At 34.0% G+C, this 22,739-nt stretch overlaps 1 protein-coding gene across 7 annotated transcripts in view; it reads left to right on the forward strand.

Annotated features, from left to right (window-relative positions):
• EPHA7 (EPH receptor A7) overlaps window positions 1-22,739 on the forward strand; it is a 163,646-nt gene that overhangs the window by 57,501 nt on the left and 83,406 nt on the right. For all 7 annotated transcript variants that reach the window (XM_065888517.1, XM_065888512.1, XM_065888513.1 and 4 more), the window contains exons 4-5: window positions 1,349-1,504; window positions 2,321-2,656. In XM_065888517.1, coding sequence (XP_065744589.1) covers window positions 1,349-1,504; window positions 2,321-2,656 — 492 coding nt within the window. The remainder of the gene's footprint in view (window positions 1-1,348; window positions 1,505-2,320; window positions 2,657-22,739) is intronic.

The following is a 22,739-nucleotide window of genomic DNA, read 5'->3' on the forward strand; positions in this document are numbered from 1 at the left end:
TACTATCTTAATAAGACAGGATTGTTTTTCCCACCCAAGAGTGAAAATGTGCTTACGCTCCTGAATAATGCTCAAGTTGAGAACATTAAACAAACTTGAATCTAATACATTAAAAGTTATAATTGAATTTATGTTAAATATTCACTTATTTTTCTTTATAGATATGATTTATTAATTTCTATTAAATTTGGAGGTCACTAAAACTTAAATAGATATTCATTTAATAAAGATGGAGGGTAAATTGAATCTATTTCATAGATTCAATGTATAGTACCATCAATTAATTTTAAAATTGTTGAGATAATGAAAATTGAACTTGCTAAATTTTAGTTGAAGATAAATATGTAAAATGTCTGGGGATAGTAAATAGTTCCAGGTTACTTGATTTAATAACAAGTAGTCTCTAAGTGAGTTAGGGCAACTTCACTGGAAGGTGATAGAGATGTCTACTCATTGCTGAGAGCAGTTGCTGGGTTAGTGTGACTATCTTAACCTCTCCCAGCAGAGGAGAAACAGTTACCACCTGTTTGTAGTTGATGGCTTTCTCCTTATTTCTGGCAGAATAGGTTTCTTCTATTCATAGGATTTCATTATTTTTAGTAACAAGGAGGTTCGCTTAGTGGAAAGCAGCCTGCCTTGGAGCTTAAATTGGTTGAAATTATATCTTGAAGTTTTCTGAAAATTGCAGGGTGTGAGGGGGAATACATTTCTATCATTTTCAGATAACAGTTTTTACATCACTATTATTTCTAGTCAGGTAATAAAATTAGTTTAATATTTTTCACTATGAACCAAATTCACACATAAAAACTTAATTTATAGCTATACTAGATTAAGAAAACATAACTTTGAAGTGTGTTAATGCAAATCAACAAGAAAGTTAATTATTACTGAAATCAAAGTTCCCCTGAATTAACTCTCCTGAGACTTTATCTAAATAAATTATGCTTGTGTTTAGTTTTGGGTGCTAGACTTTGGACTCATGCCAACTACAGGTGCAAATTTGCTGTATCATTTGGTTTTTATTATTTTGTTTTAAAATACAGTATTATAAAATTGGGTTATTGATATACACTAAACAGAATTTTACCATAAAGGGCATGTTTTTCCCTTCTTTTTTCATATAATTAGAGACTTATGGTTTATAATTAGTTCCCAGGAAACATGACAACAGATATAAAAAGAATATGTTAGAAATTTCTTATTGGAATCTAGGTTTCTATTGAGTCTGGTGATAGCAAATTTGGAAACCAAAGTTCACATTTTATTCTTTGCTAAATATTACTAAAATTTAAAGAAGGTCTGTTTGTTCTCATGTTTCTATTTTCACTTTGTTCTGCATTCCCAGCCTGTGGCCGTGGGTTCTACAAATCCTCCTCTCAAGATCTTCAGTGCTCTCGTTGTCCAACCCACAGTTTTTCTGATAAAGAAGGCTCCTCAAGGTGTGACTGTGATGATGGGTATTACAGGGCTCCATCTGACCCACCGTATGTGGCGTGCACAAGTAAGTTCATAATTGTAAAATAAGGACTTCCAAATCCCTTCCATTTGTTTGTAGTATTGTGACATCATTGAGATAGGCATGAAATTTATGAGTACATTCCACAAACCGATGAGGCTAAACAATAATATAAAAGAGATACATCTTACATCATCATCAGTGTAATTTTCATGTCTGTCAGATCAAAATGCATTTTAATCATATTTTACACATGTATTCAATAGGAATAATAAAATGTAAAAGTTATTTGAGACTTGCATGGCTGTGAAATGTTATTAAAAAGTAATGGTTTCTGAATTAAAATTTTCCATCACTAAATAGGGCAAATCTTATATCTTGGTGCTTCAATTAATGAATGTTTGAGAGACTCAAATCCAAAGCCAATTCCAGACATTACTATAAATCATTCTTGAGCAGATTAAGAATGAATGGATGTATTCTCTGTTATACGGTTAAAAGGCAAAGTATTTTTAAACAACTGCACAACTGTTTTTTTAGGTGCATTAACTGTTCTTTTTTAATAGCTTGGAAGAAAAATAGCTAAAGACCATGGCAAAAGGACAAAGACAGTTGTTATCCTGTTTTCATTTTGACATATTAAATAGAAAATAAATAAGGCCTCTTGCCAAGTGAATTCAAGAAGGCTTTTATTCAGTTTCTCTAGGAAAGGTAATGAAACGTTTATGAGCAAGAGAGCATTTCAGGTAGTTTCTGTATGGTGATTGAGCCACTAGCTTGATGCCCCATGTGGATCCTTTAGTTCATTTTTGTTTGTTTTTTGTCTATTTTTGTTTATTTGCTTATTTTTGATTTCCAAAGGGCCTCCGTCTGCCCCACAGAACCTCATTTTCAATATCAACCAAACCACAGTGAGCTTGGAATGGAGTCCACCTGCAGACAATGGGGGAAGAAACGATGTGACCTACAGAATACTGTGTAAGCGGTGCAGCTGGGAGCAGGGCGAATGCGTTCCCTGTGGGAGTAGCATTGGCTACATGCCCCAGCAGACTGGATTAGAGGATAACTACGTCACTGTCATGGACCTGCTGGCCCACGCTAATTATACTTTTGAAGTTGAAGCTGTAAATGGAGTTTCTGACTTAAGTCGATCCCAGAGGCTCTTTGCGGCTGTCAGTGTCACCACAGGTCAAGCAGGTATGTTTTTGTGTTTGTCTTGACTAAGTGAAAAATGTGACTACATAAGTGAGGTCTCTCACTTAAATGTCTCGTTAACTTGGCTCTACAGAACTTGATTATTCCGGCTTGTTGATTATTCACACCTTTAGCTTTTCTTTGCTATTTCTTCTGTTGCCTGTTAAACCATTACTAGACTCATTAACATCTCCAGAGATCTGGCAGGAGAAAGAAAAGGGGATAAATTGTAAGCCAATTAAGACTGCTCTAAGAGGACCAACTCTATTAAGATCTAGGAGAGGAGAAGGAAAGTATTGGACAAAATAAGATGTAGGATAGTTCTTGCATTTTTTATTTACCTTTTTCTGTGCTACGTGCTTATGATTAAAATCTACAGGATAATTAGGAATGAAGGAGTTGGCTTCAGTGTCTCACATGGTGTTAACCAGTTTTTTACCACATAAAATGTTGTATTTGTAATAGATGGCACGTCTGCCTTAAAATTTGCATGAGGGAATTTTACATTCCTCACTAGATTTATGATCATATTGATGTCTATAGTATTGGAATAAGTACTTGAGAGATCTCATGAGGCTTTCAAAATAAATGAATTTAAAAATATAATAATCATGATGATTATGAACTGGTAGCGTAGCCTAAAAGCAGTTTTCGCTTATTTTCTTATTGGCATTTAAGATGCCCTGCTTGGTCATTCTTTGCTGTGGTAAGTAGGTTTTGGAAAATATAAATTGGGAAGGAAGCTTCAAACATTGGAGACTTTCTAAACCTTTAGAGAAATATTATTATTGGGGGAAGTTCCAGAAATTGAGGGCTTTTTCAAACTTTTGAAAGTTCTTGCTGCTGAAGGATGATGCTATGTAGTCAGAGTAGCCAAGTGCTATGTCATCGTCATTAATAAAATTGGAACCTGCACTGGAGTACTGAGTTGTGTGAGCATCATAATAAGCTTATAAGAAGGTCTTCTTGATCTTTGGCTAGCTGTCAACAGTCAATATTATCCCACATTCCTGGACATAGACTAATCTATTCTTCATATCTATGCCAATTTTAATAAAATGTTACCTATTTAAATTATATCTGCACAATGAAGCCTATGCATATAGTATCATGCTTACCATTTTGAACAGATTAGTGGGTTCCTGTTCCAAAGGTTTTATTTTGATGTTTGTTTAAAAGGCTATTGCAAATCAGATTTCTTACGTAAAAGCTGAAGTCTGGAGGTAAAACCACATAGAGACGTTTAGATCTTCAAAAACTGGACAAAAGAAGCAACTCATAACTGATATTTGGATTGATTCATTTGATTTAGCCTTACACCATTTGCCATTCTTTTATAATGCTGTTGTTAGTAGGTGTTTTTACTTGTTTTGCTTTATATTGAAATTTGTCAGCGTAACGTTACAGTGAGTGGGTTTGAAACATTTTAGGTCATGATTATGACACTAGAGCTATCTTTGGAGCCATTAATAAAAACTCTTAGGTCTGCTGAGCTAGAATAACTGCTTTATTCTTGCTGATAATAAGTAAAAGAAGGGATATTTTTATTTATTTTTTAATACAACCTAAAGATACTGAACTAATACCACAAATAGGGTTTGCCAGGTAGGCCACTTTGGGGATCTGTTTCCATGATCTTTAAATGTCCATTGTTTAATTGTTCAGGTTAATACTACACAGCCTAAGTAGGTCATAGATATTCCATAAGTTCCTGAATCAACTATCTTATAGTAGTTACGTAAAATGGCTTTGTCCCCTTGATTCTCTTCCGGTTAAGAGCAAACCAGGTTTGTTTGGTTTTGGGGGGGAGGTAATTTAAATGTACAAAAATTAGATTGCTATGATTACACAACTATGTAAATATACCAAAAATTATTGAATTGTGTGCTTAAAATGAGTAAATTTTATGGTATGAAAATGATACCTCAGTAAAGCTATTAATATTTTTAAAAGAATAAATACAATAAAGTTAAAAAGCAAACTAGGTTTGTACTTTTATATTAAAATATTAATTCACAATTGCCTGGTCCCAACTACATCTCAAATACTAAAAACCCATGAATTTACACTCAGCCTTTTCTGCTTTCAAAAAGAAAAGCATTAATAAGGCAGCAAGCTGTGGTAATTTTTAAAGTTTTAATTTATTTTTTAACAGAGGAAATTTAGAATATGTTAGTGACTATTGTTCAGTTAAATTTGTACCCATTCCCCCCACCCCATCGTCAATATTTTTGCTTTTTCTAAGGGGGGAATGATTTGAAACTGTCCATGTTTATGACTATCTGTGGAAACCTGCCAAGATCCTTAAAATTCTCATTCTGTGTTAATCAAACAGCATCACCTCCCACCTAGTTTATGCTGCAGTCCCTTCAATAATGAATTTAAGGATCTCTGGTCAGTTAACAGTTATCGCTCATCAGCAATCCACTGATGCCTAGTACAAAAAGAATCTGCAGGTGTCTGGGCAAGAAGAGAGAGTAAGGATGGAAAATCATCAGGCAGTGTTTGAAAGGTAGTGTGTACTTTGTAGTTCCTTTTCTATTAAGTTTGGAGTCTGGAGCTCAGGACCCCCCATACCAGTGTTTGTGGAAATGGAAGTACATTGAAGACCCCCTTGTCCTTTCCTCAGGGTAGCAGTAGGGTTATTGGTGTTTAAGGACCTGTACCCCACCCCCTGTTGCCACTTATGAGGTATGTGCTGTTGGGTGGACCGCAAAAGTTCTACATGAGTAAGATGGAGATAAGACGGTATCTATCTTCCTGCATTATCCTGTTAAATGAGATACTGGAGAAAACTTAAAAACTTTTTATTGTCATAAAAATGTTATTGCAGTGAGTAGCGTAATGAATGCTGATTAATCCTCTTTTTATGTAACTATGAACCTGTCAAGGCAAAGCACACTAAAATCTTTACCTATTGCCACGTGTCCAGGGTGGGGTGTATAATCGAGACAATTATGTGTTATAACATTGCAGGAGGGAGAAATTAATTTTTTTTTTATCTAGTCACAAGTTATCTTAAGACTGAGGTTCTTATTTAAACCAATAATTAGCTTTAAGATGAGATGTTTATAGAGAAGCCTAATACGTGATATTCATATTTATATAGTTTTCGTACTTACTTATCGGGAACATATGACCTACACAAGCTGGCTGGAATGTATTCTTTTTGTTTCTGTTTTGTTAGGAATGATATTGACCTATTAAGGGTGAAGTCACACAGATCAAACTTAGGTAAAAGCACATGCATTTGATTTATGGCATTATAGTCCTCATTCTTCCTTACAGTGGAAGGCTCCGGGTAATTACACAAGTGTTCTGAAGAGGTAACTATTTAAATTCTACTTTTCAAAACATTAACCCAGCCAACTGTACTGAGTAGTATATGTTAAGCACTGTGCAAGATGCTGAAGATAGGAAGGCAAAGAATGGTCCTATCCTTATGAGGAGCTGTTACTATAGCAGATATATATTAATTTATACAACTAATGATAGGACACTTGAATATAATGTGATGCATGCTATAGAACAAAATTAGGAACAAAATACAGAACCCCAAAGAAGGAATGATTCATTCCATCTGTGGAAAAAAGGGAAGTCCTCACAGAAAAGATGCCAATCAATCTAGAACTTTAGAATGGATATGGTTTTGCCAGAAGGAGGACAAGTAAGTCATATTCTAGGCCCTCAGGCGGACCTGTCCCATGAAAACATAATCATTGCCACTGCATTCCTTCCACAGATCAAGTGCATTAACACACCAAAATGGGCTGCAGAAAAGTTAGTAAAAACGGGTCACCCTAAAATTACTGTCTCTGTCTGTAATACCTTCATTCACTGTGGGATCATTTAGACAACTAGATAATTTTTAACTTTTTTAGAAAACATAATATAAAATTATAATATGTGATCTTTCCCACAAACAGACTTAAAAGACTTAGTCATTATTCTTCAGGTCAGTGATCATGTTATGTTTTTGTCTTTACCATCTAACACAGTTCTTTCTCTGTTCCTAATGTCGTGTAATTAATTCCAGTAAGGAAACTAGTCACACACAAGAAAAGTTAAATGATTTTACGGGAGTGAAAACACTCAGACGTGAATGGAAAAGGCATAGGATTTGATATTTGATGACATGATAGCTTTGTGTTAGACAAATTATTTCACCTCTTTAACTTGAATTTTCTCCTGAAATAGGATCATGTTACTTGACTCCTCATATTGTGAAAAAAAAAAAACTGAGCTTTTAGCTTAATACCTGTTATACTTGTTAGAATAAAAACAAAGTGTTTTTGTTTTCGTAAGTGTGTTATTGTACTACAACAATGATAATAATAGAAGTAATGATAAGGGTTATAAGTGATTGAACACAATACAGTTTTGGTACTTTTTAAATGTACCAGGTACACGGAAAGTGTGTCAAGTTGAGTCACTTAATGTCTGTGGACTCATGTAGTCCTCCTAAATAACGGAGAGGTCTGGGACAGAAGACCTCTAAGAGCCCATCTTATGTCCATAATTAAATGGACGATCATAACACAGTACAAACTATACATTGCACAGTGCAGGGTTGACTGCAAATTATTGATAGCTGAGTAATATGTGTACAGATACTATCATTTTTGATGGGATCCGTGACTTACAATGCTGTAGAAAGCACTGGGAAGGAATTAAGGATGAAAACTGGAACCTCTTGAAAGAGGATATGATTTTCCAAATTGGGCTCCCCAGAAAGCAGACACTTTGATGCAGATTCCTTGCAGGAGTTGTGTTAGGGCATGTACTTGGCATCAGCACCATCTGAAGAGAAAGGAAAGGAGCAGGACTGAGCAGAAGGGAAATTGAGCCATAATGCAGTCTCATTGGGATTCTCTGCCAGCTCCATGACAAGCTCTCCACCCATAAGGGACCTTCAGATTGTCCCAAGTTGAAGAGATAGTGGCAGGCTTTTTTACCTCTTTGTCGTACAGACACTGGCTGCAGACTCCTCTAGCAGGCTCCTCTAGGAAGGTGTCATTTTTCAGACAAGGAAATTCTAAAGGGCAGCAGGGAACTGAGGTTTGCTTTTGCGCAGCTATCTCAGCAGCTAGCAAATATGTTCTTCATTCCTTCACCAAGGGTAATGGGGACCGTCCATCATAACATCCATTACATAGAGTTAAATCATGCCAAAGGATACAAGGGGCAAAGTTCAGAGTGTGTTTAGAGAATAAGTGGTAGCAACTGGATGAATAAAGATTTGTGGGAAGAACTAATGGGAAAGTTTACTTTTAGGAAAGAAGAACTTTCTAATGGAGGGAGGAGATAGTGGGAACTGGATGTTTTTGAACAGAAGAGTTACATAACTGACCCTGGTTTACATCTTAAACTTTTGTGTATCTTCCACAGAACATTTGATGTATTCCATATAGCAGTTTGTTTTAAAAAAAAATTCTCCAGCTTAGCCTTGATTCCTCTGGAAAACAGATATATAGAAAACATTTTCTGAAAATATGAGAAAGTATCAGCCAAGTTGCCATTTTGAGGCAAAATTTCTTAATTTCTCTACAAAGATATCATATAGAATCTCTCTCAAAAAGAACTATTTTCTTTTTCTCATCATCAATTTTGTTGTATATGGGTGGATGGTTTATATAGCACTTATATACATATTATATCATTAAAATTTGAAGTAAATTTATAAAGTTGGTAAAACAAAGTATTAATACCATTTACAGGTAAAAGGTTGAAGCTTAAACTTACCAGTGTCATACGGTAAATTATAAAGTGGCAACCCAAATTATTGTGATCAAGTATACCCCTTACCTCAGAATTATTATGCTCTGTAATCTTCTCATGGACTGCTATCTTAAAGAATTTAGGTCTACAGTCCTTTACATGGGAATTTGCAGATTGATTTAATGGTCTGGTCATAAATTACTCTTCAATGAAAAGGGGACCTCCTAAGAAGTTTTGTTTCCCGAGGATATTAATAACACATATAATCTCTGAGAGGGAGCATTGGTAACTATAGTATTTGCCTCCTGGCTATGATTTTATTACCCTTCTTTAAGAAACTTCAGAAACATCCCTTCATATCTTAATGGACTAATTTCCCTTATGTTTTCAAATCATATTTGAAATCATATTTCAAATCTTATTTCTCTGTCAAAATTAAGATTGGCTTTCAGTATTCCCTTTACTTAGATTTATGATGTTTACATAATGTTCCAAATGAAATATAGCCATAGAGTTATATGATATAACATTATACATAAGTAAAATTCTACAAAAAAAGAGACAATACCAAAAGTCATTTCCTGTATTTGTCTGAAATATCTTCACTCACATTTATTAATGTGACTCAACTGTGATGATTTTTCTCATAAATTAACTCAGATCATCTCTTTTCAATGATTTTAAATAGTCGGCCATCAAATGATGTGTCCTTTAAGAAAAACCAATTAATTCCATTTGAGTTTATATATTTTGAGATTTCTTAATTTTTAAGGGAATATAATGTTAAAATAATATTTTCTTGTTTGAGAGCATTTATTGAGTAATATTAAAAGCAGCTATTACCATAAGGTGAAACAAGATATAAATGCAAAAAAAACCCAACAATGACAAAAAATGTGTGGAAATAGTGTCAATGTTATTAAAACATGCATACATATGTACACACACTTACGCAGTCTGCAGCAGAAAAATCAACTGAATGTGATTCCTTTAACGGTAAACCATTCAAAAATGCATTTCTGTTTCTAGTTATTTTATAAATCCGATGTATCTGAATGGCATAGCAGAATTCAGTCATGCTAATTTATACCAGAGGGCATGACATTTTAGAAATTTTATGCTTTGCTTTGCAAGTAGGAGCTTTAGACTATGTTACTGAAATTTAATTCTTTATAAAATATTTTTGTGACACCACTAATTTAAAAATATACATGTAGATCCATTTACAGTTTTTCTTCAGTGATCAGTAATTAAAAAATATATATAAAAGATTTTTTTGGATACTATTTTAATAAAATTTTCATTATAGGAAATGCAACCATGTGATATAAGTACTGATAACAAGTATTAGTGACTACTTGTTGACTATTTAGTATGTGCTGATCACTTTACGTGTAAAGACCCATATGCCTACACAGTACCTTCACATCCCAAATTCAAAATGAAAATTTGGGAGAAAATTATGTCTTTTTGTGATCTGATCTTACAGTAAGTAACTCATGCATTTTCTTATAATATTTTTCACATATTATGTGTGAAATGTTTGTCTTCCCTGTTAGAATTCACAGTGTAAAGAAACAGTGGCATCTTTGGTCTTATTCTCTAGCCTCTGTAACATATTGGGCCCAGGGTACATGCTTAGTAAACTTGTTGAATTAAATTCATTGCTTATTGTCACGTAAAGAGACTTTCTAAGATTATCAAGATTAATACATAAAGGATTAGTTAAATTCAAATGCATTATAATTTTATTTAAATTATGCAATGAATATATAAGATAATGATTTGAAGTATAAAAATGTTGTGATTTGTTCTTAAAGCTATAGATATACTTAAGATCTTAAACTGAGTTTTTATCCATAACTTGGTATTTAAGTAGAGATTTAGAAAAAAAGCTTCAAATAATCCTATTATGAAATATTAAGATACAAGTCACATTTAATTTTGAAAACTTTTATAATTCTTCATATTTTGAAAACCTGCAGAAGGTCAATTTAATTTTTTTCTTTTTGGACTACTATTTTAAGCACATGACACCAGATTTTTATAGCTTATTTTAATAGTTTTTTCCTTTGTGTAGTTTTGTAACTGCTTAAGACTATAGCGCATCGCTGTTCTATGATTTTTCTTGATTAAAATATATGTAAGGAAATGCCTGTAAGCACCCATGTTCTCACCCTACACCTTCATCTTCATCCCTCCTTCTTGTTCTCCAGTCTCAGTATCTTTGTAAGTTGTCATATCCACCCTTTTCTGATTTGATAAATATTTGTAGTGAACTATCTATGCTTATGTTGTCAGGGTGACAAGCTGATATGCATACTATTGAATGGAAAGACTCTGTTAACGTTTGAAAGAAATCTAGTATGTTTTAAGAGTCTCTTGTGTTTTCATTTCAATATATCTTAATCTTTTCTCAAACTCTTTGATCTCAAAATTGCTGTTTTGTGGGTAATGATATTTAAGTGGGAAGAAAGAGTTGATTTGTGCAATAACTCAGTTATAATACTGCTGTGGACTGAACTGTGTCTTTCCCCAAATTTTTATGTTGAAGCTTTAACCTCAGTGTGACTATATTTGAAGATAGGGACTAAAATGAGGTAGTTAAATGAGGTCATAAGTTTGGGGCCCTGATCCTACAGGATTAGTGTCCTTACAGTAAAAGACACCAGAGAACTGGCTCTCTCTCCATGCACATGCAGTGAGGAGAGGTCAGTGAGTGCGTAGCCAGAAGGTGGCTATCTATAAGCCACAAAGAGAGGCCTCATCAGAACCTGAACCCTACTGGACCTTGATCTGGGACTTTCAGCTTCCAGAACTGTGAGAAAACTAATTTGTTTTTTTTTTTAAATACCAAACCTATGGTATCTTATTATAGAAGCCTGAGTAGAATAATACAAATACTCATCCCTGAGATAGTTTAGTTCCATCCTATTATTTTGAAGGGAAGTATTTATTTTCCATATGCATGAAGACAGCTAAGGCATGAACACGTTTTTGTGAATAGGTCAAGGAGTGGGAGTTGTAGGCATTTTATGCATTTCTGTGATTTTGCCCCATCAAAAAGTACTAAATTTATTTAGTGCAATGCATTAGTAAGTGCCAAAAACACCAATAGTAATATTTTGCTTTTGACATTAAAAACACTCTGTTTTTTAAACCAGAGCCAATTCATTATCTCATAAATTGTAGAAGGTGCTACACTGATGGTAGCAGAACATTCAATACAAAATAAGTTATGAGTTTTGTTCCTGAATATTCAAGCTTGAGCAAGTTTGTCATATTCTTGGCAATTTTAAACTAGCAATTTCTACATGATTAAGAAGTGACTGCAGTTTCAGGATTTTCTAGTGAAAAAAATTTTATAACTCTATGTTTTGGATATTTAAATTTGTAACTTGTTAAATTTAAGCTTCCTCTAAAGAGACTCTTCAAAAAATATGACTACCCATTAGGATCATTATCCTGGAACAGTCCATAATGATGGAATTATGTAAAGTAATTCTTATTATATATGCATTGTTCTTAATAGGAGATCCTTCATTTTGCTACTGTCAGTTTGTAGAGATTATAGATAATTGAAAATATAGCCACTAGAATATTATTTATAAAGAAATAGCTACTTTACTTTTAAAGTCAAGAAGTTTGTTCAAGTGAGATATAGAAAATCTGTTTTAACTGAAATGTGACTAACCAGACCACCTGCTCTTTACTTTTAGGGAGAAAAAGATACAAAAAACAAGTTAACAGTATGGACTGATGTAAAACATGCAAAATTTTTTCAGGTTACAGTCCTGGGTCAATATATATTGAATCCATTCTCTTTTTCTGGAGGTATTACATAATCATAAATAATAAAACAGCAAAATATATGTAGTACAGTAAGATTACTCTGCTAAGAATACAAACTAACACGTTTGTGAAAGATTTTCAATATGAATTGAATCAAGAAGTGATTTTTGGTTGATCCTTAGTTGACCAAAACTGGTTACCTGATTTACTTGGTGGTGTTGCACAATACAAAAAGGTTTTGATCTGTGAGTTGTTTGCTTAGTTCTTATAGAGAAAACTGTCATAACCATTGTCCCAAAGGAATAGCATTATGAAGACAGGCACAGTTTCAGAAAAACTTCAGTTAAGAGCAAGAAATCAATAAGCTGCATTTCGGAGAATGAAAAGTCAGTGGATGGTAATTTCATACATTATTCATGTATAGACGAGTATATATAATGTGAATTGGTAGTGGTGATGATGATGATGACATTGATGATAAACATTCAGTGAAACTAATGTAATGTTGTATGTCAATTATACCTCGATTAAAAAAAAAAAACGGATTTGAAGTACATAAATAGGTTCCACCCAGTCCCATCTCCTACACTGTGCTACACCCGACTGTACACATCATTTTAAGCCATGGATGAGCTGAGGGGCATAGCTTTGAGACAGGTAGGAGACAGTTTTTAAATTGACAAGCATTTAGTTCTGTTTTCAGTACCAGTGTTAAGAGAGAGTAAATGTTGATTATTTTATTCCTTGCTTCACTGGTGATGAATTGAAGCAAATTTGATTCAGACAAGCAACCTGGTGGAATGATGCAGAACCATCCACAAAAACATCTGTACTAATCAACCAATGCAGTAAATTAGAGCTACAAGGAAGAGACATTGATCCAAGAGAATCATTAACAGTTTTAACCAGCCGGTCTAAGTTATAGGGTAAAGGAGAGAACACTATCAAGATCTTGCTTTTCACATCTGTCAGTTACTACTGCAAAAACCTGATTGCTACTTGTTTCAATTCAAACTGTTTTATGACTCTGGTTCCCTTTATGCTATTGTAAGCAAGAAACAAGGATTAAGAGGTAAAAACCCAGGAAAAATTATCCAAATTTCCTGTACTCCATTTACAAAGGAGTCAGTCACAAAGGGAGAGATAATTGCTGCAACTTAACAAAATAATCAGGGAGAAGGCAGAATGGATGATATATGTTCTGTGACGAAGCACGGGGCAGAGATGTGCATGCAGTCCTGTGGTTGCTTGCCTTATTTTAAGACACAAGGACTCGAGAAGATCCGTGAAAAACAATTAGCGTAACTTTAATGCACACAGTTCTTAATTATCCACAGCATGTTGACATCAGATAATTATTGTCCCAAATGTTAATAATATTTGATCATAACCTCAGCATATAGAAAGATGAAGAACACTGAAAATAGCATTCATAATGGCAGTCATGTATTATAGGATGACAAATGCGAGGATACTGGTTAAGCCATATCCCTATTGTATAGTTTATTCAAATGTTGCTAATACTCTTAAACACAACACCCTTAGCTCTGGTTACATTAGGCTGTTACATGTGATCTGATGTATCTACAGACATGTATATGGACAATTATAACTATATGTATGTTTTAACTTCATACATTTTATGAGCATATATACATTCCTAAATGAATGGATTTTAGGATGTTGGTGAGACTTAAAAGTTATAGGTTTGGGAATCATAATCATAGATGGCGAGTTAAGGAATAGCCTTTTGGGGGAAAGAGGAGGTGGAGCTAGAATTTAAAAGTTTGAGAGAGAACTGGCAGAAAATCCAAAGCACATGACAAAAATCAAAAAGGAGTACCCAGACCATTTGGATAGGAGAGCTGTCACAGTAACCAAAGAAGGAAAATTTCCTGAGTCAGTTGATCATAGAATCAAATGTCACAGGAGGTCAATAGAATGGAGACAGAAGAAAGTCCATTGGATTTAACAGTTTCAAGCCATGAGACAATTTTGATAGACAACTTGGGGTAGAGAATGTCATGATCATATTTGTCATGGTTCAAAACAAAGCCTCACACTATGACATATGGGGCGTAAGTGCTCGGTGTTGGCTGAATTGAAATGTAATTACTTTTTATGCTGATTTCATACAACATTTATCAGACTGGTAAAGACTCTAAAATAGGGACTTCCCTGGTGGCCCAGTGGTTGAGAGTCCGCCTGCCGATGCAAGGAACACGGGTTCGTGCCCCGGTTCGGGAAGATCCCACATACTGCGGAGCCTGTGCTCCGCAACAGGAGAGGCCACAGCAGTGAGAGGCTCACGTACCGCAAAAAAAAAAAAAAAAAAAAAGACTCTAACATAGATTATGAGTCTGAATTTTGTTTGAAAAAAAGACTGCCTTTGTTCTTTTCTAATACATTATTGTAACCTTGTTTTCTCCTTGTTTTGACATCTCATCCTGTTTTCACATATCCCTGACATCACTAAGAACCCAGATTTGGCCTCACATAAATTTCATTGTTGAGAACTCAATAATCTCAGAAATAGAGGTCATAAGAGAAAAGATGTTAATTCTGTTAAGATAAACTATGCATTTATCATTCTTAATATAAAATGTTGCTTAATTATTATACTAATATATATTTTCTTCATATAAAATAAAGTATATATAGGTATAGATATAGTTACATTTTATGTTATGCTTTTTGTTTTCTTAGTTCTTTTTCTCCGTAGTTTCTTTGCTTTCCTCAGACATTTTAAATTATGCTCATCTATAAAATTGTAGAACTACCTAAAAGTTTGGAAACTTTATTCTTGCTATTTTTCTGTATGATAATACTAAGCCTTCACCTTTTATTTTGAGTCACATTTCCTTTATCTTTAAAAATTGCATAAACAACAAACAGAAAGCCATGATGCTATTTCACCAAACCTTGGGAATTATTATGATTTGTAAGTCACTTCTCATGCACCTGCTGCATTAAATACTGGTGTTATGTTTGAAAAGATACTAACTGACCTCCTTTAGACTGCTGTCTGACTACTTTGATGTTTCATTATTTTCTTCAATCCAGGGATGAAATGGATGAATGGATCTTAATTATAGTGTCCTGGTGACTCTTTTTTCAGACCATTTTTCTGGACAAGCATCAGCTAATCTGACAAATCATGAACAGTTTACTTTATAGTTTGGCTGGGCTTAAGTTACTAACTGGAACCTGCAGGGAACATAAAGAACAGTGTCTCCTGATAAAATGCATTGGATGTTTACCATGCCTGTCTTCAATTTTAATCAGTAACCTTTAGCAATGGAGAGCTATAAACAGATAATTCTCTGACAGATGTATTTTTATATGTTCACCTATAACACTTCCAACAAAAACAGGCCCTGTGTATCAAATTTACACATCTAAAATCTTATTGTGTCTTTGCCTATGAAAGCTACATAATTATTTGAGGGTTTTTAATAGTAAATCAATATTTACATTATTATTTAAAGATTTTTCTTACACCAAAAATCTTTCAACTTTTATGCTGTTTTTTATTTTTTCTGAGACAGTGATTGGTTGTTTTTGTGAATTTCATATGCAGTCTACTAGATGACATGGTTTTCTTGTTCAGCATTAAGTTTGTTTTTGTAGACAAGAAAACTATTATGTGTTTTCTTTATACAGGTCAGTAAAAGCAAGATGTGTTCATTAGTTAAACAAATGAGTAACATGTAAAACCATATTTTCCAATAACTATCATTTAACTGGACATTTTGCTTCATCTATCTTCTGTTAGGTGTGTACTAAACATACCTGAAAGAACTCAACATAGAAATTAGATGTAATATCCCTCTAAGTAACTGAAATTCCCCTGATGTTGTTATAAAACAGTTTTTAAATTGTTCTTAGATTGTAAATAAATGTATTGACAGTAAAGAATTAACAACACATCCAGGAAGACTTTATATAATTATGATGTAAAATACGTCTTATGCCATTCAGTTTATCTAATTTATAACTCTGTTTGATTACCCCAGCAAGCCTTTCATCTATAGAATTGCACCCTGAGGGCTAGTCAGTTTATTAATTCATCACTTGTTCTTTTATGGTTGCATCCCTATTACAGTATGAACATAGGATGATATTCTTTTCTGAAAGCTGCCAGCCAACTGGTTCCAGTCTAGCTGACCTTTTGTTTGTAACTATGATCCTAATAGTTTTTCTGTTGGCTTCTGTTTCTAATAGGTTGCATTACAATCTACCTTTTTGTCTTATGGTATCATGATGAGGATAGGCCAGCAAGAGTGAATTCCACACCTGCAATTACAGAGTTTTATAAAGAGGAAAGACCTGCCTCAAGTTAACCTGTAGTCTTTTTTAAAATGCCTTTTGATTTATCTGTCACCTGATCCATCAGCAATGAATAATTTTCATGGAAGGTGCACTTTAATTACATTCCCATTTGACTTGCATTATCAAGCCCTATCTAGGTAATTAATCTCACCAAGTATCCAATTTCGGCCTTTATTGCTGGCAGGCAGGCCTCTTGAATTATGTGTGCTTGAATGGGTCTTGGGTCATTTTAACCAGGCAGACCCTGAAAGAGATCTGGGGCCTTCCAAATCCTGGAACCGTGACTCAGAAAGTTTTTTTTTTTTTCTTAGATATTGTGATTAAATTATATTTGACATCAAAAGTACACTTCCATCTTTAATGAGGCCTATAGATTACTGTAATCATGAAAGCCTTCACTTTTAGCTACAGCCAATCTGTACGTAATTTTATATGTGGGGAGCTGTGCTCAGTTGTTAACTGTAGCTAACATCTGTATCAACCTGCTGATATAAATTTGCCACAGTTCACCACCTACACTTAAGCGTGTTCCTTTAGTTCAGGATTTAAGATTTACATGAATTTAGGTGAATATTTGAGAGTTAAAAGACGGTTAGATCAAAATTAGAATCACAATTATCCTGCTTTATATCTAGTCATATACTTTTCAAAAGTTTTCTTTGTTCTGAATTAACAAATAACTCACCTTTTATGTTTCCCCTATCTTTTGATGATTTTCATTAAGGAATTACTGATACCAATTAATGCCAAAGTTCAATGATCTTACCAAGTTAGCTTACACCCATACATACCATATATATATATTCTGAAATATATAACCTGCCTTTCTGTTATAGCGTTGTTTTAAATCTAGTGCAAAAATTTCAGTGTGCTTTGTGATTTTCTAATTTGGAAATTATGCTTATAAGGAATATAGTTTTTACTTCTCTACTCTGAAGACATTTCAAAAAACACTGGGAGCTTCTTGAAAATCAAATTAAAATATGGTGTAAATAGATCAGTTGCCTGTGAAAGTGATCTTAATATCTGTCAATTTTTTAAGCCTTGGATTGCCTGATTAGTAGAAGAGAAGGCTGTCCAATCTTTTGTAGACTAAATAGGCTATAATGTTTAAACAGTACGATATTTTGGAAAATATGGACTGGTGATACTGAAAAAAAAGGATGAGTACTTCTCCAACTTCTACTATCACCTTTGCATGGTTAATCGTGTACATCTCCGCCGCTTACTCTGACCCCTCTCACAAATTCATGCCGTGTATCTCCACAAGGCCATAGGTTATGATTGAATTTATTAGTATTCTGCCATCAAACCAAACGCTACACAGAAAAAAGTCTAACTAGTTTTTAAAAAATCTCTTAATATGTAACTTTAATTTTTGACCCTTTGTTTTTTAGACAAATAGTTCAACACATTTTAATGGGATACATATTATGGATTCCAAAAGCATTTAACACAAGTTTGTAAGAATCACATAGTATTTTTTTATCCAAGTATTAGTTTCCCTTGTCATTTAGAAATGAGTCTTCTATTTTTTTCACAGTGGTTTAATTGCAAGAATATATAGAAATGTTTTACCATTCATAATATTTCTAGAATGGAGATGCAATAATTCAATTTAATCTATTTTGACTAGATATGTTCATAATTATTGCTTACCAGCTACAAGATAGCTTAACTCAGAATTTAATTTGGCCAGGGATATTTGCTGCTGAATGGTTCACTATGTGTGTGCACACACATCTGTATATATACACACATGCACATCCAGATATGTACATACCATGTTGTATGAATATGTATGAATTCATATTAGACTTTTTTTTTTTTTTTTTTGTGGTACGTGGGCCTCTCACTGCTGTGGCCTCTCCCATTGCAGAGCACGGGCTCTGGGCATGCAGGCTCAGCGGCCATGGCTCACAGGCCCAGCCGCTCCGCGGAACGTGGGATCTTCCCGGACCGGGGCACGAACCCGCGTCCCCTGCATCGGCAGGTGGACTCTCAACCACTGCGCCACCAGGGAAGCCCCATATTAGACATTTTGAAAGGAATTATTTCCTTTATGAATACACTATTAACATATATGCCCCTGATAATTAGATATATAGTATCTCTTAGTTATATTTCCTCTTAAATGTTAATAGCCAAACAAGGAGCTTATGACTTTTCAACATCTGTCCCTACATTTAGCTTCTTTTTGACATTTCTGATTCATGATGGTTTGTATTTTTCAGTAATTGTTATTGTTCCCTGTAACATCATTTTGAATTGGAATATAACAAATATAATTAATGTTCACAGATTAAGGAATTGAGACTTAAATGAGAAAGACTGTTATATAGCATCATATAGTAAATCAGTAGACTCTAGTTTAGAATTTAGGACTGGTTTGTTAACTAGAAACATTCTATCAGAGTTATTTTGCTTTTCTTCCATATATTCTTTGATGTTGATCTTTTTCAGTGTATTGACTTACCAAAAATATTTATTGCTTAGGCTGTTTACAGAGCCCATAAATATATCAAAATAAAATCCGTTTCTACATAATAGTGCATGGAGAGATAGGTAGACTTAAAAGACACATTAGATAAGTTTGACTTAGAATGCTGGATTTGGAATCAGTGTTTGAATCCATGCTATACAAGTTGTTTTTTGACCTTGGGCAATTAATGCAATCTCTATATCTTACTAGTTAAGTAGGTATGACATAAAGCAATACATGAAAAAGTTTTATAAAATAAAAACACTTTGCAGTTGTCATTGGGTGGTGTTGATATACTAGAATGGAAATTTGAACAGCTGTGCTATAAATTTGACTGTTGAAAAAGCACTGTCTTGGAAAAATTAGCAAAATAATACTGATTATAGCAAAAATTAATATTGACCTCATTCTCCCAATATGTAGTCTTCTCAATAACCAGGCCTATGAAAGTAAAGGCATTTCTAAAAACCTATTTCTGGGTAAAACCATCATAATTCAGAGAATTCCAGGAATTAATAACAGGTGTATTAGATATAATTGATTTCATAAAATGAACTTTGAATTCTTAAGACCCTATCCCACAATAAATTAAAAACCTATTTTTATTGCCAGTTTTCATATTATTTTACTTTTAGAAAATGATGCTCTGTATCAATGTTAAAATTTAATATGTTTTAGGATTTAATTTAACATAAAGTTTAATTTTCTAGATATATGGAGATATTATAGCTATATACAATTTACTACTCCATCAGAATATAGGGATCTTCCACTTTTAGGCTCAATCTATATTGTATTTTGAGGGTACGATAATATAAATCTAGAAGAAAATGATTTTATAGAAACAAATTGGAAGTATTCTAAAGATCAATAATCTTTAGTTATGCTTTTAAAAGATATCCTAGTATCCATCTCCATTAAATAATAAGAGAATTAAAGTGACCTATTTTTGTTTTGATTATTATTTAATATCCAGATATAGCTGAAAGCTTTGAAGAAATTTTAAATACCTGGGAACATCTATATTTGTAAGTTAAGCCCATTTATGGCAAACTGAGAGTAGGAGAAATATGGTTTATTGAAATAACAGTTTAGAGAGAAAGTTGAATTTCAGTGGTTCAGATATGGTATAGGATCACAAGCAGAGTATTCCATTTTGTAACTCTGTACAAGCTTACTTAGTACCTGGAAACTGTTCTCTTGTTTGGTATATTTGATTGGTTTCTACTTTTCCAGTGGTTTTTTTTTCTGTTGGCTAAAACATGAGCCACTGAATACACATTCTTGCACACACACCCTGCTTAGATAACTTCAAACGATTGGGGGAAAAAATGCAAGAATTAGGAAGCCAAAAGATGTAAAAAAAGAAAGAGGGAGGAGAGCATGACTTTGCACATGCATTCTAGTTTTGGATGGAATAATATATGACAGCTGTTCCAGACTGACCTTTACCTCAGAAAGTCCTTGTCTGCCTTTTACATTTCTACCCCCAGGGGCTGTTGATGGGGACTTTTGGCAACATGACAATATTCTTGGGCCTCCTGTCCTGGAGTTTTATACTGTTTGACATGTCATCTCTTTCTCTTTTCTTTTCTTTTCTTTTCTTTCCTTCCTCCCTCCCTCCCTCCACCCGCCCCCAACCTTTTCTCTCTCCTTTCTGCCTTTCCTACCTTCCTGTTTGATTTGGTGGTGAGCAGCAACTAGGTACAGAAAATAAACATGCTACAATATGAAACCACTATTCCAGTGTCACAAGAGTCGTATAAATGGTAAACAAAGAACAGGTTGTTCCCTGAGAATTCATTTCTTTGCCTCCAGTATGCTGCTGCTTTTTCCATCCTGTGATATTTACTTCTCTTTCTTAGGTACATCTGACCTGAGAGCTGCAGGTATGAGATCAGTGGTGAGAATAACAACAGATTTGTCTCTGATACTGTCCTGTTTGATATGGAAAAATATTGGAATATTTTCTTTTCCTGCTAGCTCTCTATGAGAGAAATTTCTCAATTATTGACTGAATGCATTTATACAAATCTGCACGAGTGGTTTTTAAAACTAGGTGTTTGAGACCTTTTGAAAACAGGATTTTCTTTCCTTTGGGTGCTTCAAAATTCTCTTCAATAAAAAGCAGCACTATGTCTAGACTGATTTTATATTTGTAAAAGTAGCTTTTTCTAAGGGTAGACTTGGTCAGAGAACTACCCACAGAAAAGTAGGTCTCATTTCTAATCTGTATTCCAAAGAATAAAAATAGAGTCTTTTAGTACAGCCTATTCAACCAGTGTGTAAATACATTCACTTACTACAAGATCTTGTGATTCTGACCTTTTAGAAATGGTGTGTGGTCACTGGAAGCTTGCTTTTGATCACAGGTAGTCTTTGACATTATTGAGCAATCTTATCCTTGAGGATCTTTCTCTAGTGTTCTGGGTCAGTCTCCCGTGGGAGAAAAGTGAGGTTTTTGTGGAGTTGAAAACAAAGCAGCAGTACACTCTCCTATTGTTTAAGGTACTTTTCTGTGAAGATTCTCACTGTAGTTAATGTGCCTTCAGCCACATACAGCAAAACCATACCATCAGTCACTTTTAATTACTCCTTTAAACTTCACTCATGCCTTTTTCTTAACCACTTCCAGCCCCCATCCCTAAGGATGCCGAACAAAAGGAACAAGTTAGCTGATATAAGCTTCTTTGTTTTTTTTTTCTTCCTTTTCTGTAGTGTTTAATAAAGGAGATCCAATTTATATCACTCTAAGCACCATCTAGATTTACGGTAAAATTGTTAAATTGGAAGAAGGATGCCATGCAAACAAAGCAAGAGAGATTACTCTTGGCTGCTTGAGGGGTAGCTGCTGTTGGAGCTGGTCATGGGGAAAACTGCTTCTCCTGTTCTTAGAAGGTGTAAAAGGCGTTGTACACCTGTACATTTGACTCCCCATTAGGCTTTCAAAGTGGTGGGCTCACTATATCAAAACAGTTTGTAATAAACAGCATGTGAGTAGAATCTGAAACTTTATGTATGTTTTGCACTTGCATGGTTTACTGATGCTAAACTCATTGAAGAGAGTACGAGGAATATTCCTCTGAGCCATCTTAAGAATCAAGAGCAATGTTGTAAATGAAGTTACACAATGGTTATACGTTATTTTTCTCTCTTATGTTAAAAAGCCTTATAGTAGTTGAAAGGCTTGAAAGTTTTGGTACTCAGTACTCTACATAAACTTTTTAAGTTTTTTCCCTTTTATGATACTATTTTAAGTGTGCTTTTAAAAATGTATAAATTACAAGTAGACCTTATCCAATTTATATTGTGTAACAAGGATAATACCTGTGCCTCTTTTCTAGAGAGAAAGCTGCATCATACATCTCTCATATCCTGTATAAATGTTTGGATCTCTATCCTACCAACTCTATAGACTATCAAGAGATGAATAAGGGAGTTCTTTATTAAATAGCTAAATAACTTCTTTCTCTCTGTTTAAATTTTCACCAAATACAAAGGAAAATGATGTAATTTACAGTGATTCATATTTCAGTAAGAAATTATTGTTATAAGAATTCAGAAACTATAACTAATTTCCAGGTCTCCATTTTACTTTTTATAGATAACATGGGATTTAAAATTAAAAAACAAAAACTGTGGATGATTATCATAATGTCACTAAATTATGGGTTAACTTATGGGTCCAATAGGTTTTTTGCCTTTTGCCCCTTTCTTTATCTTCGTACTCTGTATCTTTTCTGGTGGTCTCCTTCACAAAGC

The sequence above is a fragment of the Phocoena phocoena genome, chromosome 12, assembly GCF_963924675.1.
Source record: "Phocoena phocoena chromosome 12, mPhoPho1.1, whole genome shotgun sequence".
Classification (NCBI taxonomy): domain Eukaryota; kingdom Metazoa; phylum Chordata; class Mammalia; order Artiodactyla; family Phocoenidae; genus Phocoena; species Phocoena phocoena.